Source organism: Trichomonas vaginalis, chromosome II (assembly GCF_026262505.1).
Source record: "Trichomonas vaginalis G3 chromosome II, whole genome shotgun sequence".
Taxonomy (NCBI): Eukaryota; Parabasalia; order Trichomonadida; family Trichomonadidae; genus Trichomonas; species Trichomonas vaginalis.
In genome coordinates this window covers 18,705,042-18,723,781 of record NC_067204.1, presented here as the reverse complement: position 1 = coordinate 18,723,781, position 18,740 = coordinate 18,705,042, and the positions used below count along the sequence as shown (strand labels likewise).

The 18,740-nt window shown below is 34.0% G+C and overlaps 12 protein-coding genes and 6 pseudogenes across 18 annotated transcripts, besides 5 other annotated features; 10 read left to right on the top strand and 8 right to left on the bottom strand.

Moving 5' to 3' along the window:
- Nucleotides 1–2,771: part of a mobile genetic element that runs on past the window's edge.
- On the bottom strand, nucleotides 15–257 carry TVAGG3_0568260 (serine threonine-protein phosphatase family; the record flags this gene model as incomplete). Its single annotated transcript, XM_051238694.1, has 1 exon — nucleotides 15–257. The coding sequence occupies one exon, from the start codon at nucleotides 255–257 to the stop codon at nucleotides 15–17; it is 243 nt and encodes an 80-aa protein (XP_051096518.1).
- Nucleotides 2,772–2,777: 6 nt separating the features above from the next.
- Nucleotides 2,778–3,021: a mobile genetic element.
- Nucleotides 3,022–4,264: a mobile genetic element.
- On the bottom strand, nucleotides 3,040–4,168 carry TVAGG3_0568230 (annotated as a pseudogene). The gene has a single exon. A coding segment is annotated over exon 1 (1,129 nt).
- Nucleotides 4,265–4,924: 660 nt separating the features above from the next.
- TVAGG3_0568210 (uncharacterized protein) lies at nucleotides 4,925–5,296 on the top strand (the record flags this gene model as incomplete). Its single annotated transcript, XM_051238693.1, has 1 exon — nucleotides 4,925–5,296. The coding sequence occupies one exon, from the start codon at nucleotides 4,925–4,927 to the stop codon at nucleotides 5,294–5,296; it is 372 nt and encodes a 123-aa protein (XP_051096517.1).
- Nucleotides 5,297–5,314: 18 nt separating this feature from the next.
- Nucleotides 5,315–5,548, top strand: TVAGG3_0568200 (serine threonine-protein phosphatase family; the record flags this gene model as incomplete). The annotated part of the gene is made up of 1 exon (XM_051238692.1): nucleotides 5,315–5,548. The coding sequence occupies one exon, from the start codon at nucleotides 5,315–5,317 to the stop codon at nucleotides 5,546–5,548; it is 234 nt and encodes a 77-aa protein (XP_051096516.1).
- Nucleotides 5,549–5,655: 107 nt separating this feature from the next.
- Nucleotides 5,656–6,402, bottom strand: TVAGG3_0568190 (annotated as a pseudogene). Its single transcript has one exon. A coding segment is annotated over exon 1 (747 nt).
- Nucleotides 6,403–6,420: 18 nt separating this feature from the next.
- On the top strand, nucleotides 6,421–7,048 carry TVAGG3_0568180 (phage tail repeat-like family; the record flags this gene model as incomplete). Its single annotated transcript, XM_051238691.1, has 1 exon — nucleotides 6,421–7,048. A coding segment is annotated over one exon (628 nt), but the record flags the coding sequence as incomplete, so codon positions are not given.
- Nucleotides 7,049–7,779: 731 nt separating this feature from the next.
- Nucleotides 7,780–17,235: a mobile genetic element.
- On the bottom strand, nucleotides 8,353–9,176 carry TVAGG3_0568170 (annotated as a pseudogene). The gene has a single exon. A coding segment is annotated over exon 1 (824 nt).
- Nucleotides 9,615–9,779, top strand: TVAGG3_0568160 (uncharacterized protein; the record flags this gene model as incomplete). Its single annotated transcript, XM_051238690.1, has 1 exon — nucleotides 9,615–9,779. One exon carries the CDS (start codon nucleotides 9,615–9,617, stop codon nucleotides 9,777–9,779), a length of 165 nt encoding a protein of 54 aa, XP_051096514.1.
- On the top strand, nucleotides 9,799–10,379 carry TVAGG3_0568150 (annotated as a pseudogene). Its single transcript has one exon. A coding segment is annotated over exon 1 (581 nt).
- Nucleotides 10,427–10,681, top strand: TVAGG3_0568140 (uncharacterized protein; the record flags this gene model as incomplete). Its single annotated transcript, XM_051238689.1, has 1 exon — nucleotides 10,427–10,681. The coding sequence occupies one exon, from the start codon at nucleotides 10,427–10,429 to the stop codon at nucleotides 10,679–10,681; it is 255 nt and encodes an 84-aa protein (XP_051096513.1).
- On the top strand, nucleotides 11,444–12,092 carry TVAGG3_0568130 (annotated as a pseudogene). The gene has a single exon. A coding segment is annotated over exon 1 (649 nt).
- Nucleotides 12,207–12,581, bottom strand: TVAGG3_0568120 (uncharacterized protein; the record flags this gene model as incomplete). Its single annotated transcript, XM_051238688.1, has 1 exon — nucleotides 12,207–12,581. The coding sequence occupies one exon, from the start codon at nucleotides 12,579–12,581 to the stop codon at nucleotides 12,207–12,209; it is 375 nt and encodes a 124-aa protein (XP_051096512.1).
- Nucleotides 12,781–13,142, top strand: TVAGG3_0568110 (annotated as a pseudogene). The gene has a single exon. A coding segment is annotated over exon 1 (362 nt).
- On the top strand, nucleotides 13,962–14,900 carry TVAGG3_0568100 (organellar and viral DNA polymerase type B; the record flags this gene model as incomplete). The annotated part of the gene is made up of 1 exon (XM_051238687.1): nucleotides 13,962–14,900. One exon carries the CDS (start codon nucleotides 13,962–13,964, stop codon nucleotides 14,898–14,900), a length of 939 nt encoding a protein of 312 aa, XP_051096511.1.
- On the top strand, nucleotides 15,242–16,039 carry TVAGG3_0568090 (KilA, N-terminal/APSES-type HTH, DNA-binding family; the record flags this gene model as incomplete). The annotated part of the gene is made up of 1 exon (XM_051238686.1): nucleotides 15,242–16,039. One exon carries the CDS (start codon nucleotides 15,242–15,244, stop codon nucleotides 16,037–16,039), a length of 798 nt encoding a protein of 265 aa, XP_051096510.1.
- Nucleotides 16,070–16,753, bottom strand: TVAGG3_0568080 (protein of unknown function, DUF4106 family; the record flags this gene model as incomplete). The annotated part of the gene is made up of 1 exon (XM_051238685.1): nucleotides 16,070–16,753. The coding sequence occupies one exon, from the start codon at nucleotides 16,751–16,753 to the stop codon at nucleotides 16,070–16,072; it is 684 nt and encodes a 227-aa protein (XP_051096509.1).
- Nucleotides 17,236–17,297: 62 nt separating the features above from the next.
- Nucleotides 17,298–18,740: part of a mobile genetic element that runs on past the window's edge.
- On the bottom strand, nucleotides 17,993–18,229 carry TVAGG3_0568060 (uncharacterized protein; the record flags this gene model as incomplete). The annotated part of the gene is made up of 1 exon (XM_051238684.1): nucleotides 17,993–18,229. The coding sequence occupies one exon, from the start codon at nucleotides 18,227–18,229 to the stop codon at nucleotides 17,993–17,995; it is 237 nt and encodes a 78-aa protein (XP_051096508.1).
- On the bottom strand, nucleotides 18,279–18,734 carry TVAGG3_0568050 (uncharacterized protein; the record flags this gene model as incomplete). Its single annotated transcript, XM_051238683.1, has 1 exon — nucleotides 18,279–18,734. The coding sequence occupies one exon, from the start codon at nucleotides 18,732–18,734 to the stop codon at nucleotides 18,279–18,281; it is 456 nt and encodes a 151-aa protein (XP_051096507.1).

Here is an 18,740-nt window from a genome sequence, read left to right as displayed (position 1 = left end):
TAAAAATATAATTTTTAATACGGTTGAGGTGTTGGATTTGGTTGCCAACTAGACTGTGGTGCAGGTTCAGGCTGTTGTATAACAGGAGCTTGTTCTTCTGGTTCAGGGTCTTTAGGTATAATACCAACGAACTGACCTACTCTTTTACCAATATTTTTGACTCCGTTCCAAATTCCTCTTCCTACGGTTTTTATTCCATTCCATATACCTCTTCCAACATTTCGAAAGAAGTTTCCTATTCTTCCAAAGAAACCCATTTTACTATATGTAAAAATCTAATGTCCACCTAGTCTCTTACGTTTCCTGTTGAGTTCCATAGCATTCTTTAACTGGAGCTCATACATTCTGTTTCTCCTCTGGTAGAAAACATATTCTGGGTCAACTCCTGTGTTCGCGTCATCTGCATAGAGTTGTTTATATCCCACTTCAGGGTTTGTATAAAACTCTTTCCATCTCATATTTGCATACCATGGTGGTAAGCCTAACGCAGCGTCATTTGACATGGCAGTTTGCATTTGTACATCTGTTGGCACTTGACCATAGTTTGCCATTGCAGTTTGTATTCTAACTTCATTTGGAATATTCTCTGGGTTTGGTTGTCCAGGTTGCTGTGCATTCGCTAAGTTCTGTGCGTCCATTTAATATTAGATAAAAATATCTCTTACGAGTACATATGCTGAACATTTGCTGGTATTGGTTCATCTTCATATTCTCTATATCTTTCTGCCACGTCAAATAAGTAAATGACACAATGGAAAAAACCTAAAACAAGTAGTCCTATTTCAAACCACATTTACTTACCAATAAAATTTCTTTATTGTGACACTTTCTCCAGTTTATAGGACCTCTCTCATATTCTATCTTATCGTATCTAAACTCATAGTCATGTATGTCCTCTAACCATCTCATGACACTTTCCAAACCACTTTTATCGGATGTAAAGTAAAAGCATGGATGGTTATGTAAAACGTCTAAAGTTTCTAAAGAGTCTCTCAAAGTCCAGTCTACTTGGTATTGAAAATCCCATGTGTTATAGAACGGCGGGTCCACTATAAAGAAAACATTTTCCTTGTCTTTATATTTTTCATACAAATCTGTCCAATGACATCTCACAAACTCTATACCCTCAATATATTTTTCTATGTTCTCTTTGAAAACATTTGTATAGTTAAGATATAAAACTTTTGACATAAGTGTTTCAATGTCATGAACTCTTATAGAACCACTATATAATAGTCTAGCAGATATACTATCCCAGTCAATATATTCTGCCTTTTTCAAAACCTCTCTCACAATATTTTTCTTATCTAATGGTATACGTTCCATCTTACCTATAGGTATCTTTTCTTTTAACTCTTTCAATATTTTGTTTGTGTCTGGAATATGTTTGAGACGGTCCATATAGTTGTCGAAGTCATTGCATATAATCTTTGAGTCTGGGAATATTGTATGGCACAAATGGGATATATAGAAACTTCCACCGAACAAATCTACAAATGTTAGACCATTCGGTAGTTTCTTAAGTTCTCTCAATATAATATCTTTACATCTACTCTTATTTCCAAAGAACGGTAACGGTGGTTTTGTAAAATTCATTTATATATAATAATAAAAATGTTTTTACCCGAAAAGTGACAGAAAAGTGACAAAGCATGAAAACATATATAATTTGTGAAAAGCTCCTGGAAGACCCGTATATAAGAACTTCAGATGGAACACATACTTTTTCAGTAAGGACATATGAGGTGAGATTTCACCTCTTTTTTCACCTCATTTCTCACCTCTTGAATTTTCATGAATTTCTTCGTAAAGACTTTGTTAAGACTTCTTCGTAAAGACTTTGTTGAGATTTCTTCGTAAAGACTTTGTTGAGATTTCTTCGTAAAGACTTTGTTGAGATTTCTTCGTAAAATGACCCAAAAATATATTTTAGGTGAAGAGGTGAGATTTCACCTCTTTTTTCACCTCATTTCTCACCTCTTGAATTTTCATGAATTTCTTCGTAAAGACTTTGTTAAGACTTCTTCATCTAATTTCTCATGAACTTTCTTGTCTATGTTTTGTTGAGATTTCTTCGTAAAGACTTTGTTGAGATTTCTTCGTAAATGACCCTAGTAGTATATTTTTTGGTGTAAATTTCATGAAAATTCAAGAGGGTGAAAAATTAGGTGAAAAAACAGGTGAAATCTCACCTCTTCACCTAAAATATATTTTTGGTGTAAATTTCATGAAAATTCAGAGGGTGAAAAATTAGGTGAAAAAACAGGTGAAATCTCACCTCTTCACCTAAAATATATTTTTGTCTGATTTTACGAAGAAGTCTTGACAAAAATTTACGAAGAAGAAGTCTTGACAAAACATTTACGAAGAAGTCTTGACAAAACATTTACGAAGAAGAAGTCTTGACAAAACATTTACGAAGAAGTCTTGACAAAGTCTTTACGATGAAATCTTGACAAAGTCTTTACGATGAAATTCATGAAAATTCAAGAGGTGAAAAATGAGGTGAAAAAACAGGTGAAATCTCACCTCTTCACCTAAAATATATTTTTATTGAATTCTGTATAATATTCTGAGTAATATGACAGATGTTTATATAACACTTTCTCCGGTTTATAGGACCTCTCTCATATTCTATCTTGTCATATCAAAACTCATAGTCATGTTTGTCCTCTAAGACTTCATTTATACTAAACATCTTCAGGGCTAGAAGGCACGAAGTGCCTGGAAGCCCCACTACCTTTTTTTTTTTTTTTTTTTTTTTTTTTTTTTTTTTTTTTCAAATGAATTGTTAGATACGTATATGTTAGAAATTAATGAATTTTGTTATAATTCTCCAGGTTATATTTTAGAACATTTCGAAGAATTTTTAGAGGATTTCAAAGAAAAGAATAATTTAATAGACTAAAAAATTTATTATTTTTATTTATTGTGAATTTTAAATTGTCACTTTTTAAGTGTTACTCCCTATTGAAAGTGTCACTTTTTGGGTGTCACTTTTTCGGAAATTCTTATATACTCCATATATATAAAGTTTATTTAAATATAATCACCATTGGATTCAATCACGCGTTCGCAGCGATCGATCCAGGCTTGAAAGACACGCTTTAAATCATCATGAGAAAATTGCTCAAATTGCTCTCTTACAAAATTTTCAAGATCATCTGGACTCGCGAATTCGCGTCCTTCAGCTCTCTTTTTTAGCGTGCCGAATAAATAAAAGTCAGAGGGTGCAATATCAGGTGAATAAATTGGGTTTGGAACAACTTTGACATTGTTTTCCAACAAGTAATTCATTACCTTATGACTTTTGTGAACTCTTGAATTATCAAAATGAATTGCAAACTTTTGTTTTTGTTGTTTGGATTTCTCAAACTCATCAGAATTGATAATTTGAGTAAGAACATTGTCAATTAGATACTGAGCATTCATCGTATTAGGTTTTTGAAGAATATCAATTGCGATGATGCCATTCACGCCCCAAAAAACCGACAACATAATCATTGGTGTGTCAATTTTTTTTTCGGGAATGTTTGCGGATTTTCATCCTTCGGGATCCACATGATTTTGGCTTCTGTTGCATATTGAAACCAAGACTCGTCCCCTGTTACTAAAAAGCGAAACTTCTTGGATTGATACGCACCCAATATAGAGAGGAGCTCTTTCGAAGATTGGACTCTCTAGATTTTTTTTGAACTGAATTAAGGTTGTGCGGAACCCAACGTGTATACGCTAGTTTGTAGTTCAAATAATTGTGCAGATAATAACTGACTGTTGTACGTGGTATCTTTGTCATCTCCTCTATCCTTCTGAGTGATGCTCTTGGGTCTTCATCTAGCGCTTGAAGAATTGCTTTGATTTTTCTTTGATCCGGCGATTTTTTGTCAATTTTTATGATGGGCGCCTTTTTGTTCATGAAGTGATACATCCTAACATGATACGTTACAGTGGAATAGCTAGGAGCATCCATACCGATGCATTTTACCAATGTCTCGTAGATTTTTTTACAGTCTTTGCATTTTTTTGCAAGAGCGAGGATGTTTTCTTTATGATTCATTAAAAAAATGAAAAAAATCCCGCCAAAATTTCCCGCGAAACCGCCTCTTGTCTCAAAATTCATTTTATATCCCGGCATGGCGCCAAAATACAACATACTCATCATATACATATATTCATATTTTTTATTATATATTTATAATCAGCATATATCTCCTTTAATAGTCTCATATAGAGCGCTGTGCTAAACGCACCTTTGGACACCCTATATCATCTGGTGCCGGACCAGGTTTAACGTTTGGGGGCGTTAAATTTGCATTTGTGTATGCTGCTTTAAGTGTGTTTTTCGAAATTGATCTAAATTCACACTTCATTTCATCCTCGTATGGAACTCGCTTACACGCAATTAAATAATTGAGTTCGCGAGATTCAAGTTTTTCGCGTGTTTGAATTAACCACCAAGAAGGAATGGTTGGTCTACTCATAATAAAAAATGAAAAGCCAAATTCTCTCAAAAAGTTAAGTAGGACCAATTTTTTATAAAAAAATCCAATTCCATTATGAATGTTAATTAATTTATATAATTATTGAATAAAAAATTTTCTTTGAGATTATGAAAAGTTCTTTGAAAAGTTATTTTTTCTCATTTTTAAATATTGTATTAGCCTATTTATTTATAATCCAAATTAAATAACTTTAAATTCAATATTTAAAGAATAATTTTGAAGGAATTGAGTTACTTTCCCCGACGATAAAATTGAGAGGTTTACATTTTGACCGAACTTAGCATGCAACAGTTTTAGGTTTTTTCCATTGTGTCATTTATTTATTTGACGTGGCAGAAAAGTACAGAGAATATGAAGATGAACCAATGCCTGCAAATGTTCAGCATATGTACTCGTAAGAGATATTTTTATCTAATATTAAAATGCAAGGAGTAGATGCGCAAGGTCAACCAAATGTTGCACAGCTTGGAGCACATAACCCTGAAAATATTCCAAATGAAGTCAGAATACAAACTGCATTGGCAAACTATGGTCAAGTGCCAACAGATGTACAAATGCAAACTGCCATGTCAAATGACGCTGCGTTAGGTTTGCCACCATGGTATGCAAATATGAGATGGAAAGAGTTTTATACAAACCCTGAAGTGGGATATAAACAACTTTATGCAGATGACGCGAACACAGGAGTTGACCCAGAATATGTTTTCTACCAGAGGAGAAACAGAATGTATGAGCTCCAGTTAAAGAATGCTATGGAACTCAACAGGAAACGTAAGAGACTAGGCGGACATTAGATTTTTACATATAGTAAAATGGGTTTCTTCAGTAAGATAGGAAACTTCTTTCGAAATGTTGGAAGAGGTATATGGAATGGAATAAAATCTGTCGGAAGAGGAGTATGGAACGGTGTCAAAAATATTGGTAAAAGAGTAGGTCAGTTTGTTGGTATTATATCTAAAGACCCTGAACCAGAAGAACAAGCTCCTGTAATACAACAGCCTGAACCTGCACCACAGTCAAGTTGGCAACCACAACCGGTATATTAAAAAAGTTTAATATTTTTATCGTTCGATAGTAGGTGTATATGAAACTAAGTTCTAAGTAAAACGCATGGTATAATGGAATTATTCTTTTTCTTCCATCTGTAGTAAACCATACTTGAAAGTCTGAAATACTTCCACTTGGTGGTTCGTATAACTTTGTAGGTTTTTCGTAAAAGTCATTTGCCAAGCATAAGAAAGAGTTTTGGGCGCCAGAAAATGAAGCATGAACAATAATAGCATCTGGGTCGAAAACATCTTTAAATAAATATGGTTCATCTCTTGCATATCGACTGTAGATATTTGCTAAAGGAGGTTCAACTTTCTGATTTAACATTCTTTGCAAATAATACCATGACATTGCAGTGAATTCTGTATATATTTGTTCGTCTTTATTTGGATTGTCTTCGTAGATTTGAAATGACACTTGTGAATTTTGTTTGTCATATACAATTCTCACATAAAGTGTGCTATCGTATTCGCATATTCATCAGCATATTTGCATAACATGAATTTATTTTATCTTCTATATTTTTTAATGCAGCCTGTAGAGAAGATGAGAGGTCAACTTGTATTAGCTCAATTTCTTCCCACATTTTCGTTGCCCTTCAGATGTATAATCTATATGAAACCTTACAATAAATGGAAAACTTTTATCTTCTACAGACACAAACTTTATTCTTCGAAAGCCAATAGCTTTTGTGACAGATGGGTCTCTTAACCATCTTAATGGGTAGTCAAAAACGATAGCCTTCATGCTTTACGGTATCTGTCTCAAACTTTTGACCGACATTAGTAAAAAGTTCATCTAATGGTTTAGTTGTAGCAACTCTAGAATTTTCTTTTTCTATTGGAAGCATATTTTATCTATAATAAAAATGTCAAATGAAACAGCGTCTATGAGAGAAATACAACACAACCGACAACTCATTATGCAAGCTCTAAATAAGAACACAACAAACTTTTCAAACTATTCTAAGATATCTGAGTCATTGAAAGGGGGTGACTTAAAACTGACATTAAACCCTATAACAGATGAGTTTCTATTTCAAGACAATAAGAACAATACTGTCTGTATAAATCCAACAAAAGGAACTTTAAACGAGAAACCTATAAATGAACTTCTTTTGAAAGCAGATGTTGACAACAAAGCTGACAAAGAATATGTAGACGATGCAATAGCAAAAGAAGAAGAAAGAGCTAACAATGCTTATGCAACAAAAGAACGTACTCATCCTGAACTAGCAGACAAAACATATGTTGACAATAAAATGTCAAGTGAAGTGACAAGAGCCGAAAACGAATATTCTAAAAAGACTCATATACATTATATTAACCAAATACCAAGTCTTAAGGAAACATTAGAGACAAAAGCAGATAAGACTCATACACATTCTATATCTGATATTACAAACTTACAAGAAACCTTAAACAGGAAAAGTGCCGTTGGACATACACATACCATTGCAAATATTACAAACTTACAAGAAACCTTAAACAGGAAAAGTGACATTGGACATACACATACCATTGCAAATATTACAAACTTACAAGAAACCTTAAACAGGAAAAGTGACGTTGGACATACACATACATCTTCTGAAATAACAGACTTAAACGTTAGCCTTGAAAAGAAAGCAGATAAAACATATGTCAATGAAATATACCAAAGTTTGATAGGAACAAAAAATATTGAAACTATTGTTGGTGACTTTTCTGTCAATGAAGAAAATAAATATTTTAGATGGCAGTTGGTACAGTCCTTAGAAAATGGTACACGGTATAAACTCATTCCGAAAAATAACAATGAAATGTATGTAAGCTATAAAAAGAATGATGGTACACAAGTTAAAGTTCCATTAGACAACAACTGCTACTTAAACTTATATGGAGACGAACAAAAGAAATATTTAAGAGTTTATGAAATGGCAGATATGACATTGCCTGACCCAGCTCCAGCACCACATTATTATGACTATGGAGATGACGACAGAACACCACATGTAGATGAACAAAAGCTAACATTATATTTAGATTATTATAGATATAAAAGATATAATGCAATAGAAAAAACGAGAATAGTATATTATTATACAGATGACAGAAATAAATATTATAGTCAAGATTTTACCTACCCTGAAAACATAAGATTATATTATAAAAAATATTCTGACACAAACCAGAAGAAACCTGAAATAGTTGCACTATATTTTAAGTTCAAAAGAGACAATCCTATAATATCTCATATGTTTGATTTAATGAACCCAGTAGGTTCTATTTATACATCTATGGATGCAAGAGGTCCTCAAGTAATGTTTGGTGTTGGTGCATGGGAACAAATAGTCGACAGGTTTTTGTATTGTGCAAACTCTTCAAAGGAAACAGGTGGAAGTAAAACGATTTCAGGTGAAAATCTACCTGCACACAGTCATTACATAGATTTAAGTACATCTCAAGCAGGTTGGCATAAGCATAGATATTGGGATTGGTCAGGAATGACAAAAGGTAAAGGATATGATGTTAAAGACGACGTTAAGTTTGCTATAAATTGTTACTGGGATGACACTCAGGGAGAAGGAAACCATACACATTTCGTTTCAGGATATACGCAAACAACGGGACAAAGTAAAGAATACATGCCACCTTACATGACAGTTTACGCATGGTATAGAATTGCTTAGTCGTCATTTTCAACTTCTTTAGCATATTCGTCAGGAGTTGTCTTATATTTGTTAGGAACTGTCTTTGAAAGTATACCACCTTGAACTTTGACAAGTTTGAAACGAGGTCTAAAATAGTAGTTTTATCTTCTGCTTGCAGTGTGTACATTTTGCCATGTTTGCCTAAAACTTCATAATATTCTCTTGTATACTTTCTTCTATTTTTACGAACACGAATGTGAGTACCTGTCGAGTTCCCATTGTTGTCATAGTCAATAGTATTTTCATATGGGTCGCGTTTAGGTATTTCTATTTTTACTTTGTCACCTTTCTGAAGTTTGAAGCCCGGCATTCTTTCTTTTTGCCTCTTTTGACTAAATTATTAAATATATAGTCTTTCTCTAAGTCAGGGTTGTTTTTCATTTCTTCGGGGAGTGGTTTCCCAAACCTTTTTGTTTACGGTTATTGTAAATATTTAAAACTTGTCTCATCTTTGCCTGGGAGAAGTGTCTATACTTGTCGTCATATGACATTTCATTTGCTTCACCACCTTGTGGTTGGTTTAAGTCTCTTAATATTTTTATACAACCGTCAATGACACCAAGAGCAGAATGGTTTTGGTCGACAATGAAATATTGGTTTACATTTTTTGAACGCAGATAGTTTTTTACATCATCTGATTTGAAAGAACTTTCACAGTCAGATGTCAGTTTTGTTGGATGGTATTTGTCAACGAATATTGTCAAAGCTGCTAAGATATCTAAAATAGCTTTGGACTGTAATGGTATGGCTTCACAGTATCTTGTGTTTTGACCAACAAATATTAACCAGTATGGTGGTCCATCTTCTCTATACCTCGGAATGTTTTCCAAGATATCCATAAACCAAGCATTTGGTGTTGAACTAAAGATTTTTATCATGAGTGCTTTCTTTGTCGCTTTAGAAACATAGGGGTCCTTGTTCGGATTCGTCATTTTTTACCCTGTAAGAAATGGGTTTATTTGGCGCATTAGCAGGAGTCGCATCTAGATTTTTACCCGCAGTGGGAACAATAGCCAGAGGTGCATTTGGAATTGGAAGGAAGATTTTGAGTACATTAGGTATACTTAAAGAGAAAGCTCAGCCTATTATACAAACTGTACAGAAAGGTTGGGATGTAGCACGAGATGCAACAAATCTTATTCCAAATCCTGAAACAAGAGGAAAAGTTCAAGGATGGATGGACAATGTAGGAAGACAAGCAGGAAACTATTATAACAAAGCAAATGACTACTATAACCAAGCAGGACACTATATGGACCAAGGTGAAAGATTCTTTAACAGAGGATATAACCATGCACAACAATGGGTAAGCAATAACCAACCGCAACCGCCTCAAACTTGGGAAATGTAAGATTTTTAACTAGGATGAAATGAACAATGCAGCATTGAGACAAATGAGTTCAAGATGGATTTGTCGGCTTCCAGCATTTAAACCGATACCATATAGTCAGGCTCAGCATGTGAAACTGAATGATATTATTAAAGGAACCATCCCACCTCCACAACAACAACCAGTTGAAAACAAACCAAATTAAAATTTTTTACTGAGATGAAATGACCGAAGAAGTTGAAACGGTAGATTTGACACCACAAACAAAAAGTTCAGAACCATTGTCAAAACTGTCAAAGAACTTACAGATGAAGAGAAAATTCAATAATAGAAAGTGCCAGGTCTGGAAATACAAACCCTAACTATAAAGTCACTTTCATAGAAATGGAACGGCTAGTATCTCAAAAAAGAAACAGACTCTCACAAATAAAATATTGAAGTCTGAAGGAGCTTTCGAGACAACAGATGGAAAAGTTTACTTCACTGACAACAGTTCATTATAGAACATCTCATTGACTTAGAGTCGAAATATTCTAAACTTTACAACAAACACAAAAAGTTGAAAGGAAAACAAAAACAAATGGCATATGATATTTATGAAGATGTTGACGACACAACTGTTCCTGCAAGTGAAGTAAAGTCAGAGGAACCGAAAAGTGACGAAAAACCGATAGAAGAAGAAAAACCAAAAACTGAAGATAAACCAAAACCAAAGTTTAGTTTCCAAACTAAACCAAGTCAACCTTCATTAGCTGGTATGGGTTGGCGTCAAAGACTTATGGCAGCAAGCGGTTATGTAAAGTAAAGAAAAAAATATATTTTTTTATTTTTATAAAAATGCCCCCATATAGAATGGATAGAAAGTCTGCTAGAATAAAAGCAGAGTTACAAAGATATGGTTGGAGAGTTTCGAAGAATTTTAAATATAGGAAGGGAAGACCCATAAAAGTCTATGACAAATTGTCTGGTCTTCGCTACGAAATGGATTTGGAAACAGCACGTGCCAATTATCCAAACAGACTAGAGAGGTTAGAAGAAGAACGTCTTATGGACATGCCTTTCGATGTTAGTGAACCTCAAGTTGAAGGAAACTTTTTTGTTAGATGAGAAATATGAAATTCACTGTTGTGAGTCATTTGAAGTCAGAAACAAAAAGACAAAAAGAGTTTTAAGCGAATGGGAGCGAAATGACGGATATGCTATTATGAAGATGGGTGGAAAACACTATCTTAAACATGTTGTCATTGCAACTCATTTATACTGAATCCTAACAATTTACCTTTTGTAGACCATATAAACCATATAAGAAACGACAATAGACTTGAAAACTTACGTTGGGTCACTCGTTCTGAAAACAATAAGAACAAAGGCAAATTTGGAGATATTGTATTCGAATTTGTCGACGAACTAGAAGATGAAACAATTGAAATTACAGACTATGGCAAGCATACGTTTGAGTTTTACTACTATGCGAAGAACAAGACTCTTTCTACTTTTATACCGGCGTAAACTATAGGAAATTACAAGTATATTTTACTAAGGCGGGCTATGCTTATGTAAACACTAGAGATACAGATGGAAAATACGTTCAAATACTTCTTAACAAATTCAAGAAGCTATATGGCATACCATTTTAAAACAATATATTTTACATATATTAAATGCTTCAGGTTGAAAAACAAAGAACAAAAGTAGCAGATACAAAACCGTTAGACTATATCTTTACAAATGCTGGTAGGACTATTTCAGATGAAAATTTCATCCCGAGCATACAGGTTTGACTATCCAATTCGTTGGCTTCAAAGTCCTTCAGATGCAAAGGCAATAGGATTTAGAAGAGTTTTGTTTTCAAATAGAACTAATGCATTTATGTTCGCAGTATATTTTCATGGGCAGTATGAAGGTCCTGATGGTCTAATAGACAAATTTGACGAAATGAGAATCTTTACAGTTCGTTCAGACGAAAGTCTTGAGAAAACTCTAGATGACTTTCAAACTCAAATGAACAAATATTATTGGGAATTTCAAGAAAAATACAACTCTTTACTAAATGGAACATACTATCTGAAACTAGAATATGACAAGATGAACTCCACCGTTTCATTTCAAAAGATTGAAATTAACCCTCCAAGAGATACAGAGTTTTTATTTTGGGAAGTAGACAAACGTTCTTGGGCACAATTTCTTCGTTACTAAACCAGAACGAACCATTACCACCAGATGGTCCATTTCAATTTATACTTCCACCAGCAGATTTGATGGTTTATAGAAACGTGTTTGACCCTCAAAATGTTATGTGTCATGCAAGTTTCAGTTCAAGCAACAATAGTTTTCTATGTATTGGTAAGGACCTTATGACTTTGCTTCTAAATTCTACGAACCACCTAGTAACAGTTTCTCTGACTTTCAAGTTTGGTTCACAACAAATGGTGTGCAACATATTATTCCATTGTACTATGACTTTTATCTCGAATTGTCTTTCATATATAACTACGGAAAAGTGCTGAAAAAGTATTGAATGTGAAGATATTAGAAAATAACATTTTTTCTAACATCGTAGAAAACTCATGAAAACAATTTATTTTTGACACTTTCACAAAAAACATAAAAAAAGTGAGTTAAAATGAGATGTTTACTGAACTGGCTGAATGTCGCCTTCTGAGGTTATGTAGAACGGCTGACCCGAGAAGTGGAACAGTGCTCTGAGAATTTGTATAATTCGTGGAATTGGACTCTCTCTGTTTGGAAGTTGTATCCATGGGCGCTTTGCAAAGAACTTGAGAAGAGCTTCTTTCTTTGCTTGCTTTATGTCGTCGAAAGGAGTGCCTTCTGGTACCTCAATTGGAATTCCAGTCGAAATCTCGAGAGTCAAGGCAGCCCTTCCCGTTATCCAACCGTTAACAAGCTTGCTTTTTACATTCTGCCTGAGGAAGTCTTTAACAAGCTCGTTAAGTTCAATGAGGTAAATTGCCTCGTCAAGTCTTTCTTGCATTCCAAGTTCTTCCATCCGACAGGAAAATATTTTCCGACAAAGGGAAAAATTTTTCCGACAACAGGAAGAACTCTTCCAGTTGTCCGTCCGTAAACCATTCAATTTTCGAAAATTGAGAACTTTTGGTCGAACTTCAGAAAAAGTTTTCCCTTCCGACAGAAAAAGTTCTTCCATCCGACAGGAAAAATGTTTCCTTCCGACAGGACACAAACAGATGACTGACGTTCCTCTTCCTGAATGCCTTCCAAAGCCAGAAGAACCGAAAGCTGCAGAACCACAACAGTCTCCTCAGCAACCTCAGTTCCAGCAAGTACCTCCGAATTACTACCAATTTCCACCTCAAGGTTACTACCCACCACAAGGCTTCCCGAACTACCCTCCTCAGCCTATGCCTTACTTCCCAACCCTTGGTTGTTCCAGCAAGCTCCACCCCAGCAATTCCAATTCCAATCTCAATCGAAGAGAGACCAAGACTTCGAAGAAGGTCTGAACCGCTTACGCAAAGAGTATGCTACAGCTCCAATTGAGAGAAAGTTGTTCCCGGACCAAAAAATAATGTTTAGGGTAGATGGTTAGATCTAACCCGATATCTACCCTCATTTCTACCTCATGAATTTCCTTAAGACAGAAAAAATAAAGTTAGTTTTATTTTTATTTATTTTTTTATTTTGTATGTAAGAACAGTAATGTCAGTCGAAGCAAAAACGTTCACGAACAAATCTAATGGCGAAACATTCACAAAAAGCACTTATAACGGTATTGAAGTCTTACGTAGAGACAAGGATGGTTACATTAATGCAACAAATATGTGTCAGCAGTTTAGGAAAGACTTTAGAAAGTTGTTGGAAAATAAGTCCTGGGAAGAGTATTATAAGGCATTTTGTGAAGAATATAGCAACCGCCGGAATTCGGACTGTTGCTTTTTATACAAAATTCATGCAGGAAATTCTTGAGTTTTGGATGAAAGAATACGGTCAAGCCAAAAGTGGCTCAACCTCAAAACAAGCATTTTATGAGCTTACTAAGGGCGTTATAAATGAATTCAAAGGTATTTACATACATCCTGACCTCGTTCATTTTGTTGCTGAATTCAGCAAAAATAATTTTTAGGGTAGATGGTTAGATCGAACCCGATATCTAACCCGATTTCTACCCTCATGAATTTTCATGAATTTTCATGAATTTTATATATTAATGTTTTCGTTAAGCCACTTTGTGCCGTCAGTCAGTCAGTCAATGAAATTTACACCAAAAAATAATGTTTAGGGTAGATGGTTAGATCTAACCCGATTTCTAACCCGATTTCTACCCTCATGAATTTTCATGAATTTCCTTAAGATAGAAAAAATAAAGTTAGTTTTATTTTTATTTATTTTTTTATTTTGTATAAAAGATATGATTTCAACAATCGGCACAACAACAATTCAAACAACAGCACCAAACTCGTTAGTCATGAATCCAACATCTATGTTAGTAGAAATGAAAAACTTCATTCCTTCTTCATTTACTTTCGAAACAGAAATACAAAAAATTAAGCAAGAACTTTTAACAAGTAATTTAGACTGTACCGCACAGGATGAAGAAAATGAAGAATATCTTTATGACATGCAGGACATTATTGACCATTTACCCAAATTGCCTGAAATCCAACAACAAAAGCTCACTATTCCTGAATTCGATGAAATAGAAGTGAAACCAACTGACTCAGTAGAAATAAAGAAGTTCATACGAAAGGTAAATTATGAGTTTCTAGGATATCATTGCAACCATAAAGTTATGGACAAAGATTGCGACATGGTATATAAGAACATCTCTGACATATATAAATCGGGGGAGTTTAAGGCATACGACAACTTTGTTTCATTAGTTGCAAAATGTGTATGGCAGATAAGAGATAAAGATAGAAGAGGTAAAGTATGGAATGAACAGATAAAACCAGCAGCCTTTGAGTTAAAGAAAACCATTGACGCCTTAGTTGTTCTAGCTGGTTTTATTTCAATGTATAACGCAAAAATGAATCCGCAATGTTCTAAATGTAAAGCAGCAATGAGGAAATATAACTACTCCGTCAAAGAGATAGAACGTATGCGAAACGACTATGCTGACTTAAAGAAAGAAGCAGAGAAGCCGGTAGAAAATAAAATGGACATGTTAGCATTTCTGAACAAAAACTATCCAACTGCTGACGATTTCCTTTTATCTGACGTCAAGAAGAAGTATAAAGAAACTTTCGGCATTGTTAAAATTTTTGATATCCTCAGCGAAGAAATAGAAGCTACAAAACTGTTTAGAATCTCACGAATTCATAACGTTTACCATGTAAAACGGTTATAAAATAACTGGGGTAGAAATGAGGTTAGATATCGGGTTAGATCTAACCATCTACCCTAAAATATATTTTTATTGAATTCAGCACAAAATTCTGAGTAAAATAATTTTTAGGGCATGTGTCAAACCGTTGAGTTTTCACAAAATTCCAAAAATAACGTTTACCATGTAAAACGTTTATAAAATAACTGGGGTAGAAATGAGGTTAGATATCTGGTTAGATCTAACCATCTACCCTAAAATATATTTTTATTGAATTCAGCACAAAAATAATGAATTTCATTAGTTAGAAAAATAAAGTTAGTTTTATTTTTATTTATTTTTTTATTTTGTATGTAAAGACAGTAATGTCAACATCAGTGAACACAACAACAGTTATAGTCCATGAAGCTATAAATGAAGAATACGAGTACATACAGTATAACAAACAGTTACGTCTCATTCGTTCGGTCAAAGACGATATGTACCAAATGCAAAGTATAATGAATGCTCTTCGTTCTACAAAGCAAGCATATCATTGGTTTGAAAACCAACAGACAAAAGAACTTTTAGAAGAATTTCCTCATATGATTGCTTCCCTCGGAAAACCGGGGGAAGAGATTCCGTACGAAAATCGCAAGAATTTGGCTCCTGGTTTGAAAGGTTATTATATTCATAGACTTTTAGTAAATGCTGTAGCAATGTGGGCTTCACCTCGTTATGCTTGTTATATTTTCATAATGTTAGATGAACTATATAAAGCAGAACGTGGAGAGATGGAAAACAAGCTTGAAGCAAAAGACAAAAGCATTCAGAAAAGAATACCACGTTCGGTACCAAAAGGAAAGGAAAAGAACTATAAGTATATGATTTATACTGAAGATATGGAAGACAGTGACATGGTTATGTTGCATTTAGTCAGAAGAAACAACAAAAGCTTTTACGACCTTGCTAAGATTTACAAATCTGACAGAAATTGGTTCTATCGCGAAAACTTACCGATTTCAATGACCCCAAATGAAGATGTGAAACAAATAGTTCAAGATACGTTACCTCAAACACACTATGATATTAAAGGTTGTACAATACTTACATTCAAAGAAGATTTGCCATTGTTAAAGGAAAAAATAACAGAGTATTTTGACAACTTCAAACAAGTAGGGTAGATGCACTCTTTATTTTTTAAGCTTGACCATTCATACAATTTGAACTTTGTTTGCGTAGATATGAATTCTGAAAGAAGTATGAGGGTCTTGTATGACTTTATACTTCTCCCATAGTTCATGTCTGTCAAACTTACCTGCCATGGACTCTTTCATAAGTTCCATGAAATCGTCTTCGGACAATCCGGGGAAAAGTATTATGTCAGTAAGTATTCTTTTAACATCCTTACTTAAACTCTTTGCTGTCTGTACACAAATGACAACTGAGATGTTAAAGTGTCTGAGCTTCTTAAGAATTCGACACATATCTTGTTCTTTGTTCTTTAACAAAGGATGAGAGGCGAAATCATCTAAGATAAGAAGACATCTATGAGGGTAAGTCTTCCAATCGTAAGATTGCAATTTCTTCGAAATGTATTCTATCTCTTTCTGTTTGTTTCTGAAGTGGTGTTTGTCTAATATTCTCTGCATTTCCTCATTAGGTTCTTTAAACTTAGAATTTATATACTCATTTATAGCATTATACTTCAAAACTCTTCTTTGGTACTTCTTTATCCAATCCAACAACTCAGAGTCTTTTATACATACTAACTTAGACTTCTTTATAATATCTTTGAACGAATTGACGGTTTGGTCAAATTGACCAGAAGTACTACAAATGACTACTAACTCATAGAATGGGTTCTTCTCATCTAGTTCTTGTTGTTGTGCAGCCATTTTAAGATAAGTGAAAGTCTTACCAGACCCAGGTGGTGCAATTAGACCTGTTATACCATTCTGAGCAAATAAGAACTTTTCATGTATAGGCTTTATCTGAGCATTTTCTAACTTCCTCTTGTTCTTGTTTAAAACATTCTCAAATTTTTTGTCAATGTCAGCAAACTTTTTTCTAACATATTTTTAGAAAAATTAAAATTTTTATCTTTTAGAAAATGTCTAGCGATTTCGCTATCTATATTCGAGACAAACTTTTTGACAGCAAAACATCTGTCGACCATAAAATCTTACATAGTGTAAACAAGAAAGGTGAATTTGTTCTAAAGTTCTGTTTCTGGGAATATGACAAGAACCATAAAACATTACAAAGAGCAGTCTTAAAATTTGTCAATGACAGACTTGTTGACAGAGATGACGCCGATTGGAAAGATGAAGTCCAACAAAAGTTCTTAGAATGCAAAGAAGACACATGCGCTGTTCTTGAAGATGAAATAGAAAACAGAATAGATGAGCTATTAAAGGACAAAGAACTTTTACATAGATAAGTTAGTATACATATCATGTGTACGGAGGCACTGCGAGCCTCCTTACCCATTATATGTGAATTTGACACTTTACAAAACCATTAACGTATATTTTACAACACAAACACAAACACCAACTTAACATTAAATATTTATAAAGCCGCCAACCACTTCACCTCACTAACGTTTTCACAAACGACTTCACTACTGTAAAAAATAAACGTTCTCACTTACAAAAGTATTGCAACTCTTCCCATTGCTGTGCTTCACACAATAGTTCATATTCTTCAGTATCGCTGCTGTCGCTCCAATCGTCAGAGTCAAAGTCACTGTCAAAATAAATGTTAGTAAGTTTTGACAAAGCTAATGAAACACGTTTACCGTTTGTATCGTATGCTTGTATAAACTTTCCATTCTTCATTCCTTCATAAACGCTCAAACTAACTTTACCCTTTCTCCCTCGTATCTGATAGAATGTATTTTCACGAGGAACGAAGAACAAATTCTTGAACTCATGACCGTTGTAGTTTGTTATCTCAATAGTTTTCGTCATTTATATAAAAATAAAATAAAAATAAAATAAAAAATAAACTTAAAAATAAATGATATCACTACCTTCACACGTATGAAAACATAGCACAAAAATAAATTTAGGGTAGAAGGTTAGATCTAACCCGATTTCTAACCTCATTTCTACCCTGTTGAATTCATTGCTTTATAACTCTCTTCCTTTCTCCAACTCTTCTAACTTCTTCTTAAGTTCAGCAATGTTGTCCTCATGAAGTTTAATCTTTCTCAAAATTCCTTCTTTATCTAATGGTTGCTTTATCTTTCTAAACTGAACTCTACCATCCTTCATAGTATGAACGTAAAAACCTTCTGGAATAGTTCCTGATTTAATGTATTCTACCAAAAACTTTTGTTTCATTGCTTCAGTGACTTTAGTCGTCATTTTACTCTAAATAAAATATTCAAATAAAATAAAAAATAACGTTATTTTTTCAGTAAGGAAACGCAGGAGTTTTACGATTTATTTGAGGAGTAGGTTCTGGTTTAAATGTTGGAGTCGGTTTAGGAGTTGACTTTTGAACAGGAGTTTGTACTTCCATAAGTTCAGGAGTCATTGAAGGTTTTGCTTGTGAATGTTTTGTTTGTGAAGGCGTTGGAGTTTGTTTAACTTCAGCTACTTCAGTATTATTTACAACATTTGCTTTATTTCTTTTCAACATCATAACTGCTACTGCTGTAGCTAGCAAACCTAGTGGGAGACCATATTTTATATAAGGACTTGACCAAATGCTATTTTTGACAGGAGCTGGTGGAACACCTAACATTGGTGAGACTGCTCTTTGCCATTGTGCAGCTCGTAAGAAATATTCAATAGGTGCTCCATAATCGTTTGGTAAAGTTTGTTTCATAGATGGTGAAGGTTCACGAGAGCTTGATGAAGAACTCATTTATAA